Source organism: Neolamprologus multifasciatus, chromosome 7, assembly GCF_963576455.1.
Source record: "Neolamprologus multifasciatus chromosome 7, fNeoMul1.2, whole genome shotgun sequence".
NCBI lineage: Eukaryota > Metazoa > Chordata > Actinopteri > Cichliformes > Cichlidae > Neolamprologus > Neolamprologus multifasciatus.
The window spans coordinates 46,552,495-46,570,283 of NC_140445.1; the positions used below are offsets into that span (position 1 = coordinate 46,552,495).

General features: G+C 39.5%; 2 protein-coding genes across 11 annotated transcripts in view; one reads left to right on the top strand and one right to left on the bottom strand.

Annotated features, from left to right (window-relative positions):
- The window catches only part of ap3b2 (adaptor related protein complex 3 subunit beta 2), a 66,178-nt gene extending 62,974 nt beyond the window's left edge, over positions 1-3,204 (top strand). For 5 of the 9 annotated variants that reach the window (XM_085168727.1, XM_085168726.1, XM_085168717.1 and 2 more), the window contains one exon: positions 7-3,204. In XM_085168727.1, coding sequence (XP_085024853.1) covers positions 7-193 — 187 coding nt within the window. In that variant the 3' untranslated portion in view covers positions 194-3,204. The remainder of the gene's footprint in view (positions 1-6) is intronic. The other 4 variants (XM_085168728.1, XM_085168729.1, XM_085168720.1 and 1 more) reach the window with 1 other exon arrangement.
- sv2 (synaptic vesicle glycoprotein 2) lies at positions 1,096-17,425 on the bottom strand. 2 transcript variants are annotated; one of them, XM_085168735.1, is made up of 13 exons: positions 17,299-17,425; positions 12,785-12,868; positions 12,411-12,572; positions 11,729-11,891; positions 10,454-10,575; positions 10,142-10,305; positions 9,969-10,049; positions 9,211-9,309; positions 7,636-7,724; positions 7,224-7,351; positions 6,626-6,721; positions 5,691-5,850; positions 1,096-5,516 (listed from the first exon to the last, which is right to left on the bottom strand). In XM_085168735.1, the coding sequence occupies exons 1-13, from the start codon at positions 17,390-17,392 to the stop codon at positions 5,333-5,335; spliced, it is 1,626 nt and encodes a 541-aa protein (XP_085024861.1). In that variant the 5' UTR covers positions 17,393-17,425; the 3' UTR covers positions 1,096-5,332. The 2 variants fall into 2 exon arrangements, with proteins under 2 accessions (XP_085024861.1, XP_085024862.1); XM_085168736.1 differs by lacking the exons at positions 12,411-12,572; positions 12,785-12,868 and having other exon boundaries at positions 17,299-17,412.
- Between the last annotated feature and the right edge of the window lie 364 nt (positions 17,426-17,789).

A 17,789-nucleotide genomic window follows, 5' to 3' on the forward strand; every position in this document is an offset into this window, starting at 1 on the left:
CCTCAGTCCTCCTGTTCCTCCTCCTGATCATCCTGTCCACAGGTTTGCCGGCAGGACGGTGACCAGTGGCAGCTTGGTGCTGGTCACCGTGGCAACCAAAGAGGAAGGAGCCGCCCAGCTGACGGTCAACTGTGAGAAAATGGTGATCGGCACGATGCTGGTGAAAGACATCCTCCAGGCTCTAACGCAGTGACGCGAAGCAGCTCTCCAGCTCTCCAGCTCTCCAGCTCTCCAGCTTTGAACTCCGCCTCTACCCGCACTTCAGCCATCCCTCACATATCATCTAAGACAGTGTAGCATCTCCTGCGAGCCGTGTCAGTGAGGAAGCTTCCACAACATTTGTTTTGTTAGAAGAGCCCCAAACTTTTAGAAATGACTCCCAGAGACAGTGAATGCCACACCTGGACCTGACAATTAAAACTGAACCTGAATCTTTTTACTTGACTATCCAAAAATACTAATTTCCGAACGTTTTGGGTTTTTTTTTTTCTTTCCTTGAGGAGCTAATTGGACTTACTGGACTCACATTTACTTAATCTAAACCTTTTTTTCTGTGGTATAAAGTTAATGTCAGAATTTGTTTCCTGGATAAACATTAATCGAGGCTGCAGGTTTATTCTTGACTTTGAGAAAAAAACTGTGGCTCTGAAACGTTCAGCCACAGCCTGTGATCTTCCTCAGTGGAGGCAGTTGCTCAGTTGTCATGGACAAAGACTGAATAAACTGCATTTTTCATCATTTGTGAAATCAAAATCAGCTACAGCGACGACTAAGTCATCCATGATATTCAAATCCAATTTGTGATGCTAGATTTTTCTGTGCTCTCACCTGGTATATAATAAAATCTGGAGTAGGACACATCTTTAAAAAAAAATGCAGAAGAATCTTCAATCAGTAGTAGTAACTGGACTCATCCGCCTTCTGTTAATGCTGTAGTCAGGCTTTACAAAGATTAGGTGAGCAAAAAATAACAAAAACGTGTGCAGTAAGATGTTCACTAGGTTCAGGCTGGCGGCGATGAAAGGGGTATTAACACTGTGCAGTAAGAATATGTGACTCTTGGTGATCAGGACACTTTATTTTCCCAATAAAGTGGTCCTACACCATAAACGTCGCTCACTCACGATCTCCCTTGATTTTTTTTTTTTTTTAAATCTCAGACTAGATTTAATCCATGTGTAGGAAATTGAAATAATCCCATTTACATTGTGAGTGCTGGTTTTATATACTTTTTGCTTTTATTCCAACTTTATGTATATCAGGTAATGACTAAACCATCTCTATGACAAATGAGCAACGTCATACGCTGGGGAAAGACTGGACCTCCACAGGTTTTCGTCGGAACTAAAGGAGGTCTTTCTATGGTGTTAACATGAAGATGAAACAACTTTCAGTTCAGTTCATTTTATTTATATAGCTACAATTCACAACAAAAGATAAAAAATCTTACAACAATATAGAGTAAATCCCAACAATCAGATGCCCCCTGTGAGCAAGAAAAACTCCCTTTTCCTCTGGCCGAATCAGGCTCAAGGATGGGCAGCCATCTGCTGCAACTGGTTTGAGGGGCTATCAAACTGTTTTAAGATGGAGAGATACTCTGAGATAGACGAAGTGGGTAAAAGACTATCATTATATTCCCTCAAATCAGGTGGCACTGTCACAGTTATTTGAAATCATTACAAGATACAAGAAGATAGCTGATCTAAGACAGCTACCATTCAACCTCAACTATGTGATTTTGGTATAATATTAATGAACAATTCCCCAGAGTTTTATCTGATAATTTGGTGATTTTTAGCATGTGGTTAGCTGTCAAAGTGCACATGTTCATCACAGTAAGTGGGGCATTGATAAAAGCTGAAATGTATACATGCTGTTTTATTGCAACATGCAATGCAGTACTACTGTAAGGTGTGGTGTGTGAGTGAGTATCAGCCTAACAATAAGAAGTAGCGCTTTTGATTAAAAACTGTAACACTTGACTTGACATCATCATGAAGCACATTAAAATCCCAAAAAATCATCATGCTTGATTATACAGAAATGTTTTTTTGGTTGCTTTTCTCTGATTGCTGTGAATTAAACCCAGTGTTTAACCCCAACTCCAACAAAAATACTTAACGAATATCAGCAAATTATTTTCCCAATTATCATTTTGATAAATGATTTATCTGCTGGTGATATTCTCGTATAAGTGAATCAGGACTGTAAAAAATAGGATTTTTGCCCACTAAATTCTCAACTGAGTCTGGTAGACAAGCGTTTACTGTAAGTCATTCTACGTGGATTTAATGAGGTGGTAGTTGTGTCTTCAGTTTGTTTATGTGCATAAAGGAAGTAATATATTGACCATAGAGCTGTAGCATATTTTTCTAATTTTTATTAACTCCCGAGAAGGCAAAGCTAGCAGTTTTCGTGTTTTGTGTTAAACGAATGGGTTGCTATCTGTAGCTATAGAGTTAGCTTTCCCAAATGAGACTTAACTGACTTTTGGCAATACAGCAAAGATAAATATTTATCAAAAATATTAAAGCATTCATTTAGATTTCTATTTTCAGAAAACTCAGCCTATATTTACTAGTAAATAACACAATAAAGCTTTGAAGTGAAAGGTTCGCAAAAGCTTATAACAAAACTCAACCCATTCAGCTTTCCATAAAGTTGATTTAGTAAAGAAACATTTAGATTATGTTTGAGTATGTGCTGAAGATAATGTGCGTGATTTTCAAGTTAAGTGTTGCTTTTCATCTCAGTGGTCAGGCTGGTTTCGTGGCTAATTACATTTGATGCCCCTTTTTTTTCCTTTTAATATCCTCATCTGTGCTGCAGACGCATGTTTCTTAATTCTAGCAGTATCTGTGCACTTCTTTGTACTGTTGGAAACTGTAACTGTAATCTTCCAAAGCTACAGCAGTAGCGAAAGGACTTTATTTTGGCCTTTAACGTACTCCTCGCATTGTCTGTTATTTGCCTGTTCGCTCCAGCAGCCATGATGATGAAAGTAAACAATAAGAAAGTCTACTTTCAAAAGTAAAAATACAGAAAAGAGTGAACTCTATTCTCCAAATCCTACGTAGGGCCATCTGCTACATCTGCTTTCAAAATATCCAAAGTACAGTTCCTCATACAGTGTGGTTGTGAAATGTGGTCCTGAGGTATTACAAGTATAGTTATTATACAAATAAAAGTACAGATATGGTGTTGCGTGTGTCTACTTTTTTATGGTCTTTAGTCAAATCGACCACAGACAGCTGCCTTAACTGAAGGAAGCAAGACTGGCAGTTTGAATAAGGAAGAGTAAAACAGAAGTTGTAAAAAGCCTGCTGTATTTGCTGAAATCGAACTCGTCCATCTGTTTGGCATCTTTGTAGTGACATTTAAAACCCTGGAGCACAATTTCTTATTTACTAAAGTTCAGCACGAAAGTTAAAAGTAACAAAAAGCTGGTAAACAACGTGGTATTAAAGAGAAACAGCTGGAGAAACATTTTACAAATAATGAGGTTAGCTAGCAACACATTAGTAGCATGACTGCTTCTCTTTTCCTAAGACCTTGAAAACTTTCCTTCATACCTTTCCTTGACCTCATGAAGTTGTTCATCGACGTCATGGTAAAGAGACGTAGGAAGGATGTGGGAAGTCTTTCTTGTTTTTTATTTGATACAACAAAACAGCAAAAACACACACATGTGAGATGAAGAAAAAGCTGCATTTATTTAAAAACCTGATTAAGGCATTACAAAATAATTGTAAATCTGCTTTAAATTTTTACAAAATCCCTGATAGGATCATCAATGTAGTCTCTCAGGCAGATATTAAGGTAGTCTGTAAATGATTCGGTCCTTTCCCATCACTGCACTCTGAAATCTTTGGTTTTCCACTCAAACTGAACTAAACTTGCCCGATCCAGTTTGTGCAGGAAAATATCAGACTGAACCTACTAAAATCTATTCTGTGCATAAGTACAGACTTTTTGGAAACCATTTGCTATGATACTTTGGCTGATTACACCACCTATGCAGGTCATGAACCTCCAAAAACATCATATAAGGCCATTTATTCAAACATATATTTGAAGGCAACTTATTAAGTTTTTTTCTAGCTGCATGGTTTTATTCTTAGATTGCACTAATACAGCTTAGCATGATTCACAGTTAAAAATGATTTTAAAAAAAACAACTAATAGCACTCATCTTACACTTGGCCTTGGTCTTGTTTTTTCACAATTCAAAAGAGACATGACAAAAAACTGCAGCTGCTTTAAGTCAGCCTTCTCGGATTGGCTGAACCTCACATCCAGAAGATTTGAATGCAGCCTGAGTGAGGGTTTGTGTGCTCAAAGCCAGAGCCGTGTCCCTGAGTAGGTCCTATTAGGGACAAGGCATAAGACTAAATTTGAGCATCCTCCACTGTGACATAATATACATTCACTGGCCCCATTATTGAGTACACTTGGTCAACTGCTATTAAGACAAATATATAATCAGCCAATCACATGGCACCACCTGAGTGCATTTCGGTGTGTAGACACGGTCAAGACGACCTACTTAAGTTCAAACTGAACATCTGGACAGGCAGCTGTTTTAATTGATTGTCCTGTTGGATAAGAACAGGAGGCTGAGGCTATATCAAAATAGGTTCATCAAAATTGGAAAACAGGAGTGTTGGCTGACCTGATGAGTCTCAATATCTGCTGCAACATCTGGCTGGTAGGGTCAGAATTTCGTGTAAACGACATGAAAGCATGGATCCATCCTGCCTTGTATCAACAGTTTGGGATGGTGGTGATGGTGTAAACATGTGAGGGATATTTTCTTGGCACACTTTGGGCCCCTTAGTACCAACTGAGCATCATTTATATGACAGAGCCTACCTGAGTATTGTTGCTGTCCACATTCAGCCCTTTATGAGAACAGTGTACTCACTATACAAAACTAGTTTCTTAAACATGACAGGAAAGCAAAAACACAAGACCTACAGTCGATCCATCACTCTTCAGTAAACCAGATAATAAGGCCCCATTTTCTCACTTTGAATACAGGGTTTTGTCATTTACATACAAACTTTTTACAGGTGTCAAGGGTTTTAATAACACACTAGCACTTCTTTCTCAGCTTTCCAACACTGTAATTCTTGGAAGTCAGAGAGAGGCGACTGTTGTTTAACAATTTGTTTTAGCAGTGGAATTTTTAAATTAGGCACCATAGAAAAAAGATGACAGAAGGCACAGGATTCAACCAGAAAATACACAGATTACAGAGCTTCAAGTCGTTCTACCCATCTGTGAGGATGTTTAGAGGAAGCTGAATCCAATAAAACAACGTGAGTGTTCACGTGAGCTCTGTCTGCCTGGTTTGTGGAAGTAGAAGACCCACCAGTCCTCCAGTGAGCAGCAGGGCTGACACCAGCAGGATGGGGACAGCACAGTTTGCATCCACCAACCTTCCAAAGACCAAGTTACCCATGATCGCTGCCACTCGGCCCACGCCTGTGAAGAAACCAAGAGCAGAGGACCTGAGAGAAAAATGGAAAGAAAAGAGATTCAGTATATGTGCATGTGACCTGTCTGAGTTAGAATAAAACACCTCGATGTTTTAAGTGAATCAATTAAAAAAAATACAAAAAATGAAATCTTAGTTTGATTTACATTTCTATACATGGCTGAATCTGAGTTTCGAGACTGGTTACCGTAGCTTTGTCGGGTAGAGCTCAGTTCCTACGACATCCAGCGCATTCCAGGTGATCACGGACACCCCGCTGAAGATGCAGGACAGGATCAGACTCTGAGCTTTGGTCTGAACCACATAGATGAAGAAGACACTCAGACTGGACAACAACAGGCTGCCGGCTGGAGAAAGTAACAAAGATGAAGAAATGTATGATTTTTTTGTTAAACACTGACTTAAAGGTGGGCGTTCTGTAGCAGCTCGGTTTTCTGATTTTCTACATTTGTTTGTAGTGTGAGAGCTTCTTTAATCGTGACTCGAAGCTTTTGAAGATGAAGATGGAGCGTTTGCTTAACTATGAATGGGTTGTTTTAAAGACAGTGATGAACTGTAAAAGGACAGATTTTATGCTGTCAAGTGTCAACTCACTGACAAAGTCAGAGAATAAATTATTTACAAGAAACAAGCCGGAAAAATTAAGCTGAATGTCCACTGGAGGCGAGTCAATCCTCTCTGACTTCTATGTTACAACGTTACAGCAGAACAGACTGTTACGATAATAGAATTTCCTATAATGGACTATAATGAATAAACTGGACCTCTCAGTTGTTTCTGGAGTATCTTTAATCCATTCATCTAAAAAAAAAAAAATAATACATGTGTTGCTCTATTTTGCCTTAGATATATGATTGGCATTAAATTTGCAAAAACTTAAATAACATCTAGCAAGATGTCAATTATTTTAGCTGTGTAGCTCCATTCACTCCATGGACTGTTTCTTGAGCACCACTTGCTGTGGCCACAATTTCTGTGGGTTACTGTGAAGTGGAATGGCTCTCCTGGATTGGCTCTGCTATGATCTTTTTTTTTTTACACAACCTATGATTATATGCAACGTGTATGGGAGAGTGTTAAGGCATGAAAACATATTGATTTGTGAAAGAAAAAAAAACTCACAAAGCAGAGCCTTTCCTCCGGTGCTGTCCATCACAAGGATAGTGAAGATGTTACCCGGCAGGTTTGCCGCGGCTATGATGAAGCCATCCGTATATACTGTGAGGTAACAGACAAATACAGGAAGACGAGTGTGGACAGGAGAAAGACATGTGGCGAGATATGGATGGACCAGAAAAAACAAATAAAAAACAACTCAATATAAACAACTCAAAATACTGCAAAATTTTTCCATATTAGATTAACTTGGGTCTTTTGAGCAAACATCCTTCGACAACCGTGCATTGGTAAAATAAAAAGCTACTGATACAGCAGGTACAGGACTAAAAGACAACACATTAATAGTTATTTCCTGAGATTTCCTGAGTGAGTCCAGTGTCAGCTGGTGCTTTAAGCTTGTTTGGAAGTCACATAAAAGCAGGTTAAAGAGTAAAGCAGAAGTGTCCTGCACTTGTTTTAAGTTTCAAATATTTGCTTTTCTCTTCCTTTCAAGTATTGTAAAAACTGACTCCTGTCAATGTTAAAGCTGATTTCTTGGCCTCCGTGAGCAGCGATGCCTGGATGAAAACACTAATATGAGCATGAATCCTCTGAAACACACCTGCTGTCTTGACCGTGTCACAGGTTGCATTGACCATTGCAGACGGGCGGGACACATTTGCGCAGGGCGAGCCGCCGTCTTCGGTTCTCTCAAACAGCTCAGGAAACCACATCCACAGCCCGTAGTAACTACACACACACATACACACACACACACAAACAAAAGATTTTAACTTTTGATTTAGAATAAAGGGTGAAGTGTGAAAGTTTTAAAATGTAAAAAAAGAAGAAATAAGAAAACCACAAATATGAGTTTACCATTTAATTGTTCCCCATCACTTGATGTGATGCCTATCAAATGGTTATCTCACATTAGTAGTATTATTTTTATAAGTCTGATACAATCCCCCAGCAGCTGAACAGCGTGAACAGAGCTGAAGCAAAGCCTGAATGTATAGGTGCCCATTTCTTACCCAAAAGATATTGAGTAGAAAATGATGAGAAGAGGGATACTCCTGGATCTGAAAGGGCTCTGAAATATCTTTTTAATGGGAGCCAAAGCCTGCAAGTTAACAAGAAAATTATTCATAAGTAAACCAACAAAAAACAAAGGAAATGCCTAAACTACTCATGCACTGTCAGTGTTTTCACATTTACTCAATAGCTTAACAAACAAAAGCTCTTTTCCTTTTTGTTATATATACAGTTTGGTCCAAGTGGATACTATTAACCAAATAATCACAACTTGACTGAAGTCAAGTTTTCCACCTTAATTCAAGGGGTTCACAGAAGTGTTATATTAACTGTTTAGGAATTAAGCCATTTCTATACAAAGTTCCCTGTTTTCAGATGCTTAAAGCAATTGAAGCATCTGAAAACAGGGAATTTACTGCTGTGCAGTTTTATTGCCAGATAAGGCTTGTTCCCTCATTTTTCCGTGACTAATTGAACAGATAAACCATCCGCTAACTGTTCAAGGTAACGCTCAATGTCAATTCCAAAGATAGGTCTTTGAAAGTGAAGGCAGGGATCACTGGACTAAAAAAAAAGACAAAAAAATGGCAAAACAAAATAAACCTATTGAAAAGATGGCACAAATTTACAAGTGGCCAAATGAACAATCTGGTGTATTGTTAATTCACTGAACAAAAGGCTGGGAAAAATCACAGAAAACAAATCAAGTGAAGGATGACACAACAGCTAACCAAGTCAAGAACACTTTCAAGAAGTTAGGCATAATTTTTATATGTACAAAAAAGGATGCCGTCATTAACGTAAACACAGAGGGTGTACAACAAGGTGCAAAGCACAGGTTACGCTCAAGAACTCAAGGCCATAAATGGGATATTCTTCAGTGGCCAGGTCAGCCACCTGATGTTAGCCAAAAACTGCATAATTATCAGTTACTGAAGACAAAAGTGAAGGCACAAATACCAACAAACAAGCAGCAACAGCAATCACTGACTATAAAGTATTTTCATTAAAATATTAGAAACACCCCCCATGTTACTTTCATCCCACTGAAATTCCCAGATGTATATAAAAATGTGTTTTTAATTCCTAAAGTTAATGGAATATTTTTGTTAAACCCTTGAATTAAAAATGCTTCACTTAAATCACATCTTGGTGTACAGAGGCCAAATGATTAAAAAATGCACTGTGTTCATAAAACATTTTGGGTATCTGAAATGATTTGTTGAAAAAGTATTAGCAATGTTGGGTGATATATAACAATACTAGGGCAGGGAAGGGCTAAGAAGGTCAAATCCAGTTCTGAGTATTCCTAACAAACCAGTTCAAATTAATTTACAACTATTTCTGGTAATTCTTCAAATCAAAACACAAAACAATCGTCACACGGGAGGATTGTTTTGTGTTTTGCTACTTTTCGCTCCTTTTTAAAATCTTTCAGGATTGAGTATCTTATACTCATATTTGACCATTTTCAGCCATTCTTTTTTAAAATAAAAAACCCCTAAATCTTGAAACCAGTACTACCAGACATTCTAAAAATCTGTTAAACTATTAATAATAACAAATTACATCACCTTTTTCAAAATATTTGCAAGACGTTCTTTACTTGAACCCAAGCTTCTGCTCTTGTCTTTGTCACCTTTTTGGGTAGAACTTGTACGCAAACCAAATTCCTACAAAAGAGTTCAGAGGACAGTTGTTACACTTACAGTACTTTTATACAGTTGCATGAAGGAAGGAAATGTTGACTGATGACTGATGTTTCGTAAATGCAAGCAAGGCAAGCAGTGCTTGCCCAGTGAAATCTAAAAATACACATTAAAGTACATTATAGTACTTGCTATTGTCAGCTAATTCTAAACATTTTTTAAACATAACTATAGGAGCGCTAACATTTCACAATTTTTCAGCCAGGAAGGAGTTCAGACAGGTGAAGATGTCTGTGCAGATTGCAGCAATATGTACAAGGATGTCAGCATATACAAAAGGATAGTCATGCAGCACAAAATCATGTTCTAATCTGGTCCAAGTTTTCTTGTTGTTGTGTTGAACACTGGAGAAATGTTTGTTCTCTTTATTTGGAGGTGGAAAGGGGGTGGCCATTGTTTCTGCTTACCTTCCTGTAAAAGTCACTGCTTGCTACTGATTCAACAAAACTGTAGAATACCACATGTGGAATCTAAACACACACGGTAGCTTTCACTTCTCTTTGATTTCACCTTATCTTTGTCAGTTGCATCACTTTGGCTTTGCTTTTTGTTGACTTAAGTTGGTTTTATTTTTGTTTAAAAAAATTATTAGATATATAGATAGTAGTATACTTATTTCATACCGGAAGAGCCTTTTCTTTTCCTTTCATGTTCAGCTTAAACATCAATCTGAAAACATGGATTGCTTCTTTCTCACGGTCAGCCTGGAAAAGACAGAACACAAAAAATCATCCTAAAGACAACTCAGAAGTAAAAGCATCCAAGCAACACAAACATTATTTTGGTCTTTCAATACCTCCATGAGGAACTTGGGGCTTTCAGGCATGAACAGCTTGAAAATGAGTGCTGACGTGATGCTGGGAACGGAGCACAGCACCACAAACACCCGCCAGCTCTTGAAGTCCAGTGTTCCCAGAGACAAATGTACCCAGGTTCTGGGGATCACCAGCCAGGCCAGACCTGCAGACAAAGGCAAACACAGATGGTCAATATTTCATTAAAAAAAAACTACAGTTTATTTTAAGAGAAGTTGAGTTTAACATCTTGTGCAAGGGGCATAACCACAATTATATAATTTTTTTATATGGAGAATACTCCTTGCTCCCACCTGCAGCCAGGATGTTTCCTGCCATCCAAAAGGTGGCCAGACAACTGATCATCGCACCTCTCCTCAGCCGGGGCATAAACTCTGAGAAGTAGGAGAAAATGACAGGAATTGACCCGCCGACCCTGCAGAGGAGAACAGCATGGTGTTTATTCTTTAGCTGTTTTAGTTGTTTAACAAAGAAAATTTAGATGGTTTCTAAATACAGCGTGGAGGGATGCTGCATGTCTTGTGCTATATTTGGGTATTTCAAAAATGATGACACTGAATAAAATCAAACCAGTGAATTACTAATCTGACTGACCTTTGTGCCCCATTAGGGGCATTTTTGTCCTCTAATGACACCAGCGGTACCTTTAAAACAACTAAAAGAAGGATGCAGCTTCCCAATGTAGAACTGCCCTAAACTTGAATGTTTTTTTAATAGCCAACAGAAGGCAACTCTTCTGGTTGTAGTATATATGCAGACTGCCCTCTGTCATTAAGATTTTTCCCCCCAAAATGCCCTCCACAAAATAAATATTAGGCATTGTAGCAATACAAGTTACATCGTAATACTTCGAGAATTATCGCTCTAAACATTTAAACATATTTTGTTGAATGTGTGTTAGCCAGTTTTAGGAAACTCTGCACATCTGAATCAATGACAGGTGCATAGAGGAAAAATATATAAAATAACCTCCGCACAATGGCCCACTTACCACAATCTTTTCTTCAGTTACAACATTTCAGTCTCAGTGACCTTTATTTGCTACACAGAAACAGTCTTCATGCACATTTGCACATATATACAGATTCAGCAAATTAAGGATTCTGGCTATTAGACATCTCACACGCGAAAACTATCAATCAGGCAATGAGTCCACTCAAAACGTCAATGCCATCATCATCAAAAAGCCAAATACCTTTTAACATCACCGCCTGATGTCAAAACCACACCACCTATGTCTCTTACAGATTCTAAAATTATCACTTAAATTCATGAATTACCACCATTATAAAACCATTTTACAACAAAGATTCATACTTTGCACAAATCAGTGACATATAATATTCTAAAATAGCAACATTACAATATATACAAATCACATATGAAAACAAATCTACTCAAAAGTGGATATGAGTACAAGTTCATAGTTCAGTCCTTCAAGTGACAATGTCTGCAAAGTGAAGTATTACTAGTATTATTCACTAGTATTGTGGCCCTGGGAACAGTTGAATGTGTGTTAGCAAAATGTAAACTTGTACAGAAAAAAGAATTAAAAATCATGTTTTTACCCAATGCCACTGATGAACCGCATCAACAGGAAGAGCCAGAACCATGGAGCCAAGCTAGCCAGACCCCCAAACAGCCCATTGACTGTCAGAGACACAATCAAAACCCTGCGACGCCCCTTCTGGTCAGCCAAGTAACCCCACATGTAGCCACCCACCATCATTCCTGGAAAACGGGAAAAAAAGATGAACTTGGTGTAATCAGTGGGCTCAGTCAGTTGCCCAAAACACTGAGTTACAGTCAGGGAAAAGGGTATTTGGACAATGACAGCTTTGCTCCGTATACAGTGGACTGTAAATCTGACAATCAACATGTGAATTAGGCGCAGATTTTCAGCTTTAATTGAAGGGATTTAATAAAATTATTACATTAAAGTGATTTTATTGATAGTTCAACATTTTCAGAGGCTTAATAATATTGATAAAATGGTTGTATATTCAGTTATGGCTCCAGTTTTATAAGAAACGGTTACAAAATAAGCAGAGAGCAGAGGCTAATAACTTCTTGTGTGTTTGGCTTGCGTAAGGTCTTGTGGTGTTACGTCACATAAATCAATAAACTTAAAAAAAAAAAAAAAAGCTTCTCATTTCCAAGTTCCGCTTCAAACAGTTGACCTATTACCAAAAAAACAGTTGTTTCATTTTCTGTGAAGGGGAGTTTAGGGTGGTTGACTAAATGATTCACCGAGGAAAATGCTTGCTGTCAGCAGGCCCATGTCTGAGGAGCTCAGCTGGAGATCACAGCGTGCCGTTGGCAGCAGAAAAGAAACACAAAGAATCTCCACAGCATCGCTGGCATTGGCCCAACCACAAACCACCAGCAGCAGCCAATGGAACAAACCAAAACCTGAGAGCAAAGTGAATAAACAAAGGGGAGAAGCAATTCATGATTGACTCGTTGCATAAAATATTCATTTTATGTCATAACCACAAACACCTAGGTATTACACCTCTAAAGGTATAAAGTGTATACCTAAAATCTTAAATAAGCTTATTTTTCATATGCTTTTCTCCTCATATTTACGATGACTACGTGCAAAACAAAAAACATTAGATTACCTGCTCTTTCCACTGCTTCCTCATACGTCAGTTTCTGCGGTACGTGCCCACCAGCTTCTGCTGTTCTGTCAAAAATGACTTCACCTATAAGGCAGCCAAATACACACTGTCAAATTCCATCCATCCATCCATCCATCTTCATCCGCTTTATCCGAGGCCGGGTCGCGGGGGCAGCAGCCTAAGCAGAGAGGCCCAGGCCTCCATCTCCCCAGCCACCTCCTCCAGTTTATCCGGGGGAACACCAAGGCGTTCCCAGGCCAGCCGAGAGATATAATCTCTCCAGCGTGTCCTGGGTCTGCCCCGGGGCCTCCTCCCGGAGGGACATGCCTGGAACACCTCACCCAGGAGGCGCCCAGGAGGCATCCTTGTCAGATGCCCGAACCACCTCAGCTGGCTCCTTTCGATGTGGAGCAGCAGCGGCTCTACTCTGAGCCCCTCCCGGATGGCCGAACTTCTCACCCTATCTCTAAGGGAGAGGCCAGCCACCCTTCGGAGGAAGCTCATTTCTGCCGCTTGTATCCGCGATCTCGTTCTTTCGGTCACTACCCACAGCTCGTGGCCATAGGTGAGGGTAGGAACGTAGATTGACCGGTAAATTGAGAGCTTCGCTTTTACACTCAGCTCCCTCTTCACCACGACGGACCGGTGCAGCGTCTGCATTACTGCAGCTGCAGCCCCAATCTGTCTGTCGATCTCCGGCTCCCTTCTCCCATCACTCGCGAACAAGACCCCGAGATACTTGAACTCCTCCACTTGGGGCAGGAACTCATCCCCGACCCGGAGTGCGCACTCCACCCTTTTCCGGCTGAGAACCATGGCCTCAGATTTGGAGGTGCTGATCCTCATTCCCGCTGCTTCACACTCGGCTGCGAACCGTTCCAGTGTGAGCTGGAGGCCATCACCCAATGAAGCCAACAGAACCACATCATCCGCAAAAAGCAGAGATGAGATTCTGAGGCCACCAAAGTGAAAGCCCTCCGCCACTTGGCTGCGCCTAGAAATCCTGTCCATAAAAATTATGAACAGAACCGGTGACAAAGGGCAGCCCTGGCGGAGCCCATCACCCACCGGGAACAAGTCCGACTTATTGCCAGCAATGCGAACCAAGCTCTTGCAATGGTTGTATAGGGATCGAATGGCCCGTAGCAATGGGCCAGACACCCCATACTCCCGCAACACCTCCCACAGGACACCCCGAGGGACACGGTCGAATGCCTTCTCCAAGTCCAGAAAACACATGTAGACTGGTTGGGCAAACTCCCATGCACCCTCAAGTATCCTTGAGAGGATAAAGAGCTGGTCCAGTGTTCCGCGATCAGGACGAAAACCGCATTGTTCCTCCTGTATCCGAGGTTCGACTAGCGGACAAACTCTCCTTTCCAGCACCCTGGCATAGACTTTCCCAGGGAGGCTGAGGAGTGTGATCCCCCTGTAGTTGGAACACACCCTCCGGTCTCCCCTCTTAAAGATGGGGACCACCACCCCGGTCTGCCAGTCCAGGGGTACTGCCCCTGATCTCCACGCAACATTGTAGAGGCGTGTCAACCAGGACAGCCCTACAACGTCCAGAGCCAAATTCTGTCAAATTCGGTTCTTTTAAATTCTTTCACTGACAGAGAAAGACCGACTCAGTGTGGTCAAAGCTCAAAAAATCATCTTTATTCTACTGTAGCTCAGGTGGCAGAGCAGGTCAGCCACTAATCAGAAGGTCGGTGGTTCGATCCCAGGCTGCCTCCTGGCTGCATGCCAAATATCCTTGGGCAAGATACTAACCCCATGTTTGCCTACTGGTGGTGGTCAGAGGGCCCGGTGGCGCCTGTGTCCGGCAGCCTTGCCTCTGTCAGTGCGCCCCAGGGCAGCTGTGGCTACAATGTAGCTTGCCATCGCCAGTGTGTGAATGGGTGAATGACTGAATGTAGTGTAAAGCGCTTTGGGGTCCTTAAGGACTAGAAAAGCGCTATACAAATGCAGGCCATTTACATTTCCGGAAAAGGAGAGCTGCAGACTCTAGCAAGCATCCACAGGTCTAAAGCATCACAAGCCAAATGCGTATATATAGTTCTGCTATATGTCACACATAGTCACACATAGTTTTGATCAAAACAACTCTGCAGTGCACTCTGCCTAGTTTCACTTTCTGTCCACATCCTGTCAGCCTCTCACCTAGTTTATACTCAAAGTTGTCCCTCTCTTAAACTGGAAGCAAACTATATTAAAAACAAGCACTAACAATATATATTTATTCCGTAACAACACAAACATGTATAAAGTTTACGGAGGGTGAAGTGTTTTACTTTCATTGCACTAGCATAAATCGAGCCATAAACTTAACTTAATAAGACAAATAGGCTTGCCTGGGCCATGTAACTGGCTGATGAGGCTTTTTGCAGTTAGACCATTTCTTTCATTAAAACATATTAATGAAGTTACGACAGAGTTGTTGTTTCCATCTGTTTTATAATTTGATACATTTCTATGGTTGCAATGAAAATGTAATTAGCAATAACTGGCAAGTAACTAACTGTTATAATAATTATCTGGCTACAAAATATTACAAAATAATGAAAAATCATTAAAAAAAAAAACCAACAACATCACAATTTAGTCCAAAGTGGGAATGAAAGTTTCATAGTAGGATGACATTTTTTAGAGTGATACCAAAGTATAACCAAATTTCTGTAACGTTTATTATATGTAGATATTTATGAGTCAATACTAAGATAAGACAGTGCAGTTTAAAAATAGCTTGTTTGCTTGGATCAGCTGGTTATGTTCTTTGAGGGAAGTTGCAGAGTGCCCTCTAGTGGGCAAACAATGGAAAATCAAAATGCATAACACTGTTGAAGGGTGTTTCTCCTGTCTCTTCGTTACTTTTTTATTTTCATATTAGCTGTTGCAGATTTGATATATGGTCAAATAGCTAACATTCGCTGATACACTGACGAAGCCAAAAACAATTTTCACAGAATATTACGCAGAAAACGAGGCTCTCAGCACTCTCTGCAGCACATGCAGCAAAGTCGCATTTGTGGAAAAAAATTAAAGTTAAATGTAACTGGATTATGAAATGTATTGTAGTAAATTTAAACAAAAAAAATCCCCCATCCTTTTTTTCTGTTGTAAGAATATTAGCAGATACATCAATATGAGCATTTTTTACTTTTTAAAAATCAATACATCAACTGTTAGTCATCCATTACTTATCAGGCACAGATTTATTTACCGCTTTAAATATATGTTGAGGATTAAGAAGTAAAAGTACAGAGTAATCAGAGTATCAGAAATGGAAATTCTTTTCAGAGCCATTTCAAAGTAGTAACATCCTAAAAAAATATTTTAACATTTGATCTGAAAGAGGGCTTAAAACTACTTTTTAGGCTTTAAACTGCCACAAAAATATACTGGTCCAACTTTCCAAATTTTCCACATGTGAGGTGCGCAAAATGTATCTCATCTCTATCACTAGCATATTTACATTTTATACCACGTGAAATGTTCCTGAATTTACTCAGCAAATGAATTTATAGGAGTGTGTTAATAAGCACGTGTTATCAAAGAGAAGGTATGATCTGTTTTAAACTCAAATGTAATTTGAATTAATTTCTTTTAAAGAATTTGTTAAACAAATTTCGTCACTTTTTAAATTATTCATTTTTGTCATCTTAGTATATTATTTTGTTTTAATTCAATTAATTTTGAAACAAACAAACATGTAAAAGGTGGAGAAAGTAGTAAGTAAGTAATTTTTGAAGCTGCAAGTATTTTCAATTTAAATGGACTTTTACAAATAGCATGCTTTATTATGTATTCTAAAGATTTTTTGTTTTGTTAATATTTTCATAATTTTATGTTGGCTGCACCATGTGCCCATATATATATATATATATATATATATATAGATAGATAGATAGATAGATAGATAGATAGATAGATAGATAGATAGATAGATAGATAGATAGATAGATAGATAGCAAATATTATTTTTTACATCTCTATAGGCCAGGTGACCAGAATTGCAACCCAATATCGGTTTACAGTGTCAGTAAGGGTAAGCCGAGTGGAAGCCTTAAAACATCAGAGAAATATTGTTTTGAAAGGTTGATGAAAGAGTGACAGATTTTTTTTGTTTTGTTTTCCTAAAACAAAACAAAAAAAGGAGTAGTAACTAGAGGACCCATGATGGGGACCAATTCAGGTACACAACTTATTGTAAAGACTTAAAGCGTTTAAAAAAAAATCTAAAAAAAATAGGTGTAAAATATTAGTAAGTTTATACAGCAATAATAACGTTTTTAAAAAACAACTATATTAGGTAACTGAATTTGAACAAAATAAGTAGAGATGCCACTTACTTTTGTAAAAAAAAAAAAAAAAAAAAACCAAAATAAATAAAGAAATAATTTTGACACATATAATTACTTTGTGTGTGTGTGTGTGTGTGGGGGGGGGGGGGGGTATAGGAGTGACCTCTTTATGGATCTTCGTATACAAGTAAACAAACTGTCTGCCTTTACCTTCATCCGAGTCCAGCTCCCTTGCGTCCAGGCGATGTCCCGTGAGAAGCGGCTGGCGTGCCTCCGGATCTCCGGCATGCTTATGACGGGACATCTCCTCCACAGAAGTCGGATGTCTCTAATCTGGGCACTTAAGATCTGGGTAGATTAGCTAACTTCTCTCCAGATCCGTCAAATCTCCGAGCGAGGTGTCCGGTCCTATGACTGCCAAGTCTACAGGCTACAGCTAACACTGAAGCTAACCTGATAAGAAGTAGGAGGAGTAGGACCAGGAAGTGAAAAGACAGCGGCGGGTTTGCACGTCCTGAGCAGTGTCTGTTCTCCACTAGTCAGCCCAGTTTAGGTGTACACCCCCGTCCGGCCGAGGTAAACCACACTGAGAAACGGCGAAGGTAACGTTAGCTGCTAACCGAAGGAGACACGTCTGTGTGACATAGAGCAGAGGGGAGCAGTTGACGTTACCTCCCCTTGTGTTTTCAAAGAGAGTGAAG

Excerpts from the sequence above, each read along its gene's own strand:
- sv2 (XM_085168735.1), bottom strand. The coding sequence starts at position 17,392 with ATGTCCCGTCATAAGCATGCCGGAGATCCGGAGGCACGCCAGCCGCTT. Across the intron at positions 12,869-17,298 it reads GGAGCTGGACTCGGATGAAG|GTGAAGTCATTTTTGACAGA; the intron begins GTAAAGGCAGAC and ends GCTGCCTTATAG. Across the intron at positions 12,573-12,784 it reads GGAAGCAGTGGAAAGAGCAG|GTTTTGGTTTGTTCCATTGG; the intron begins GTAATCTAATGT and ends CTTTGCTCTCAG.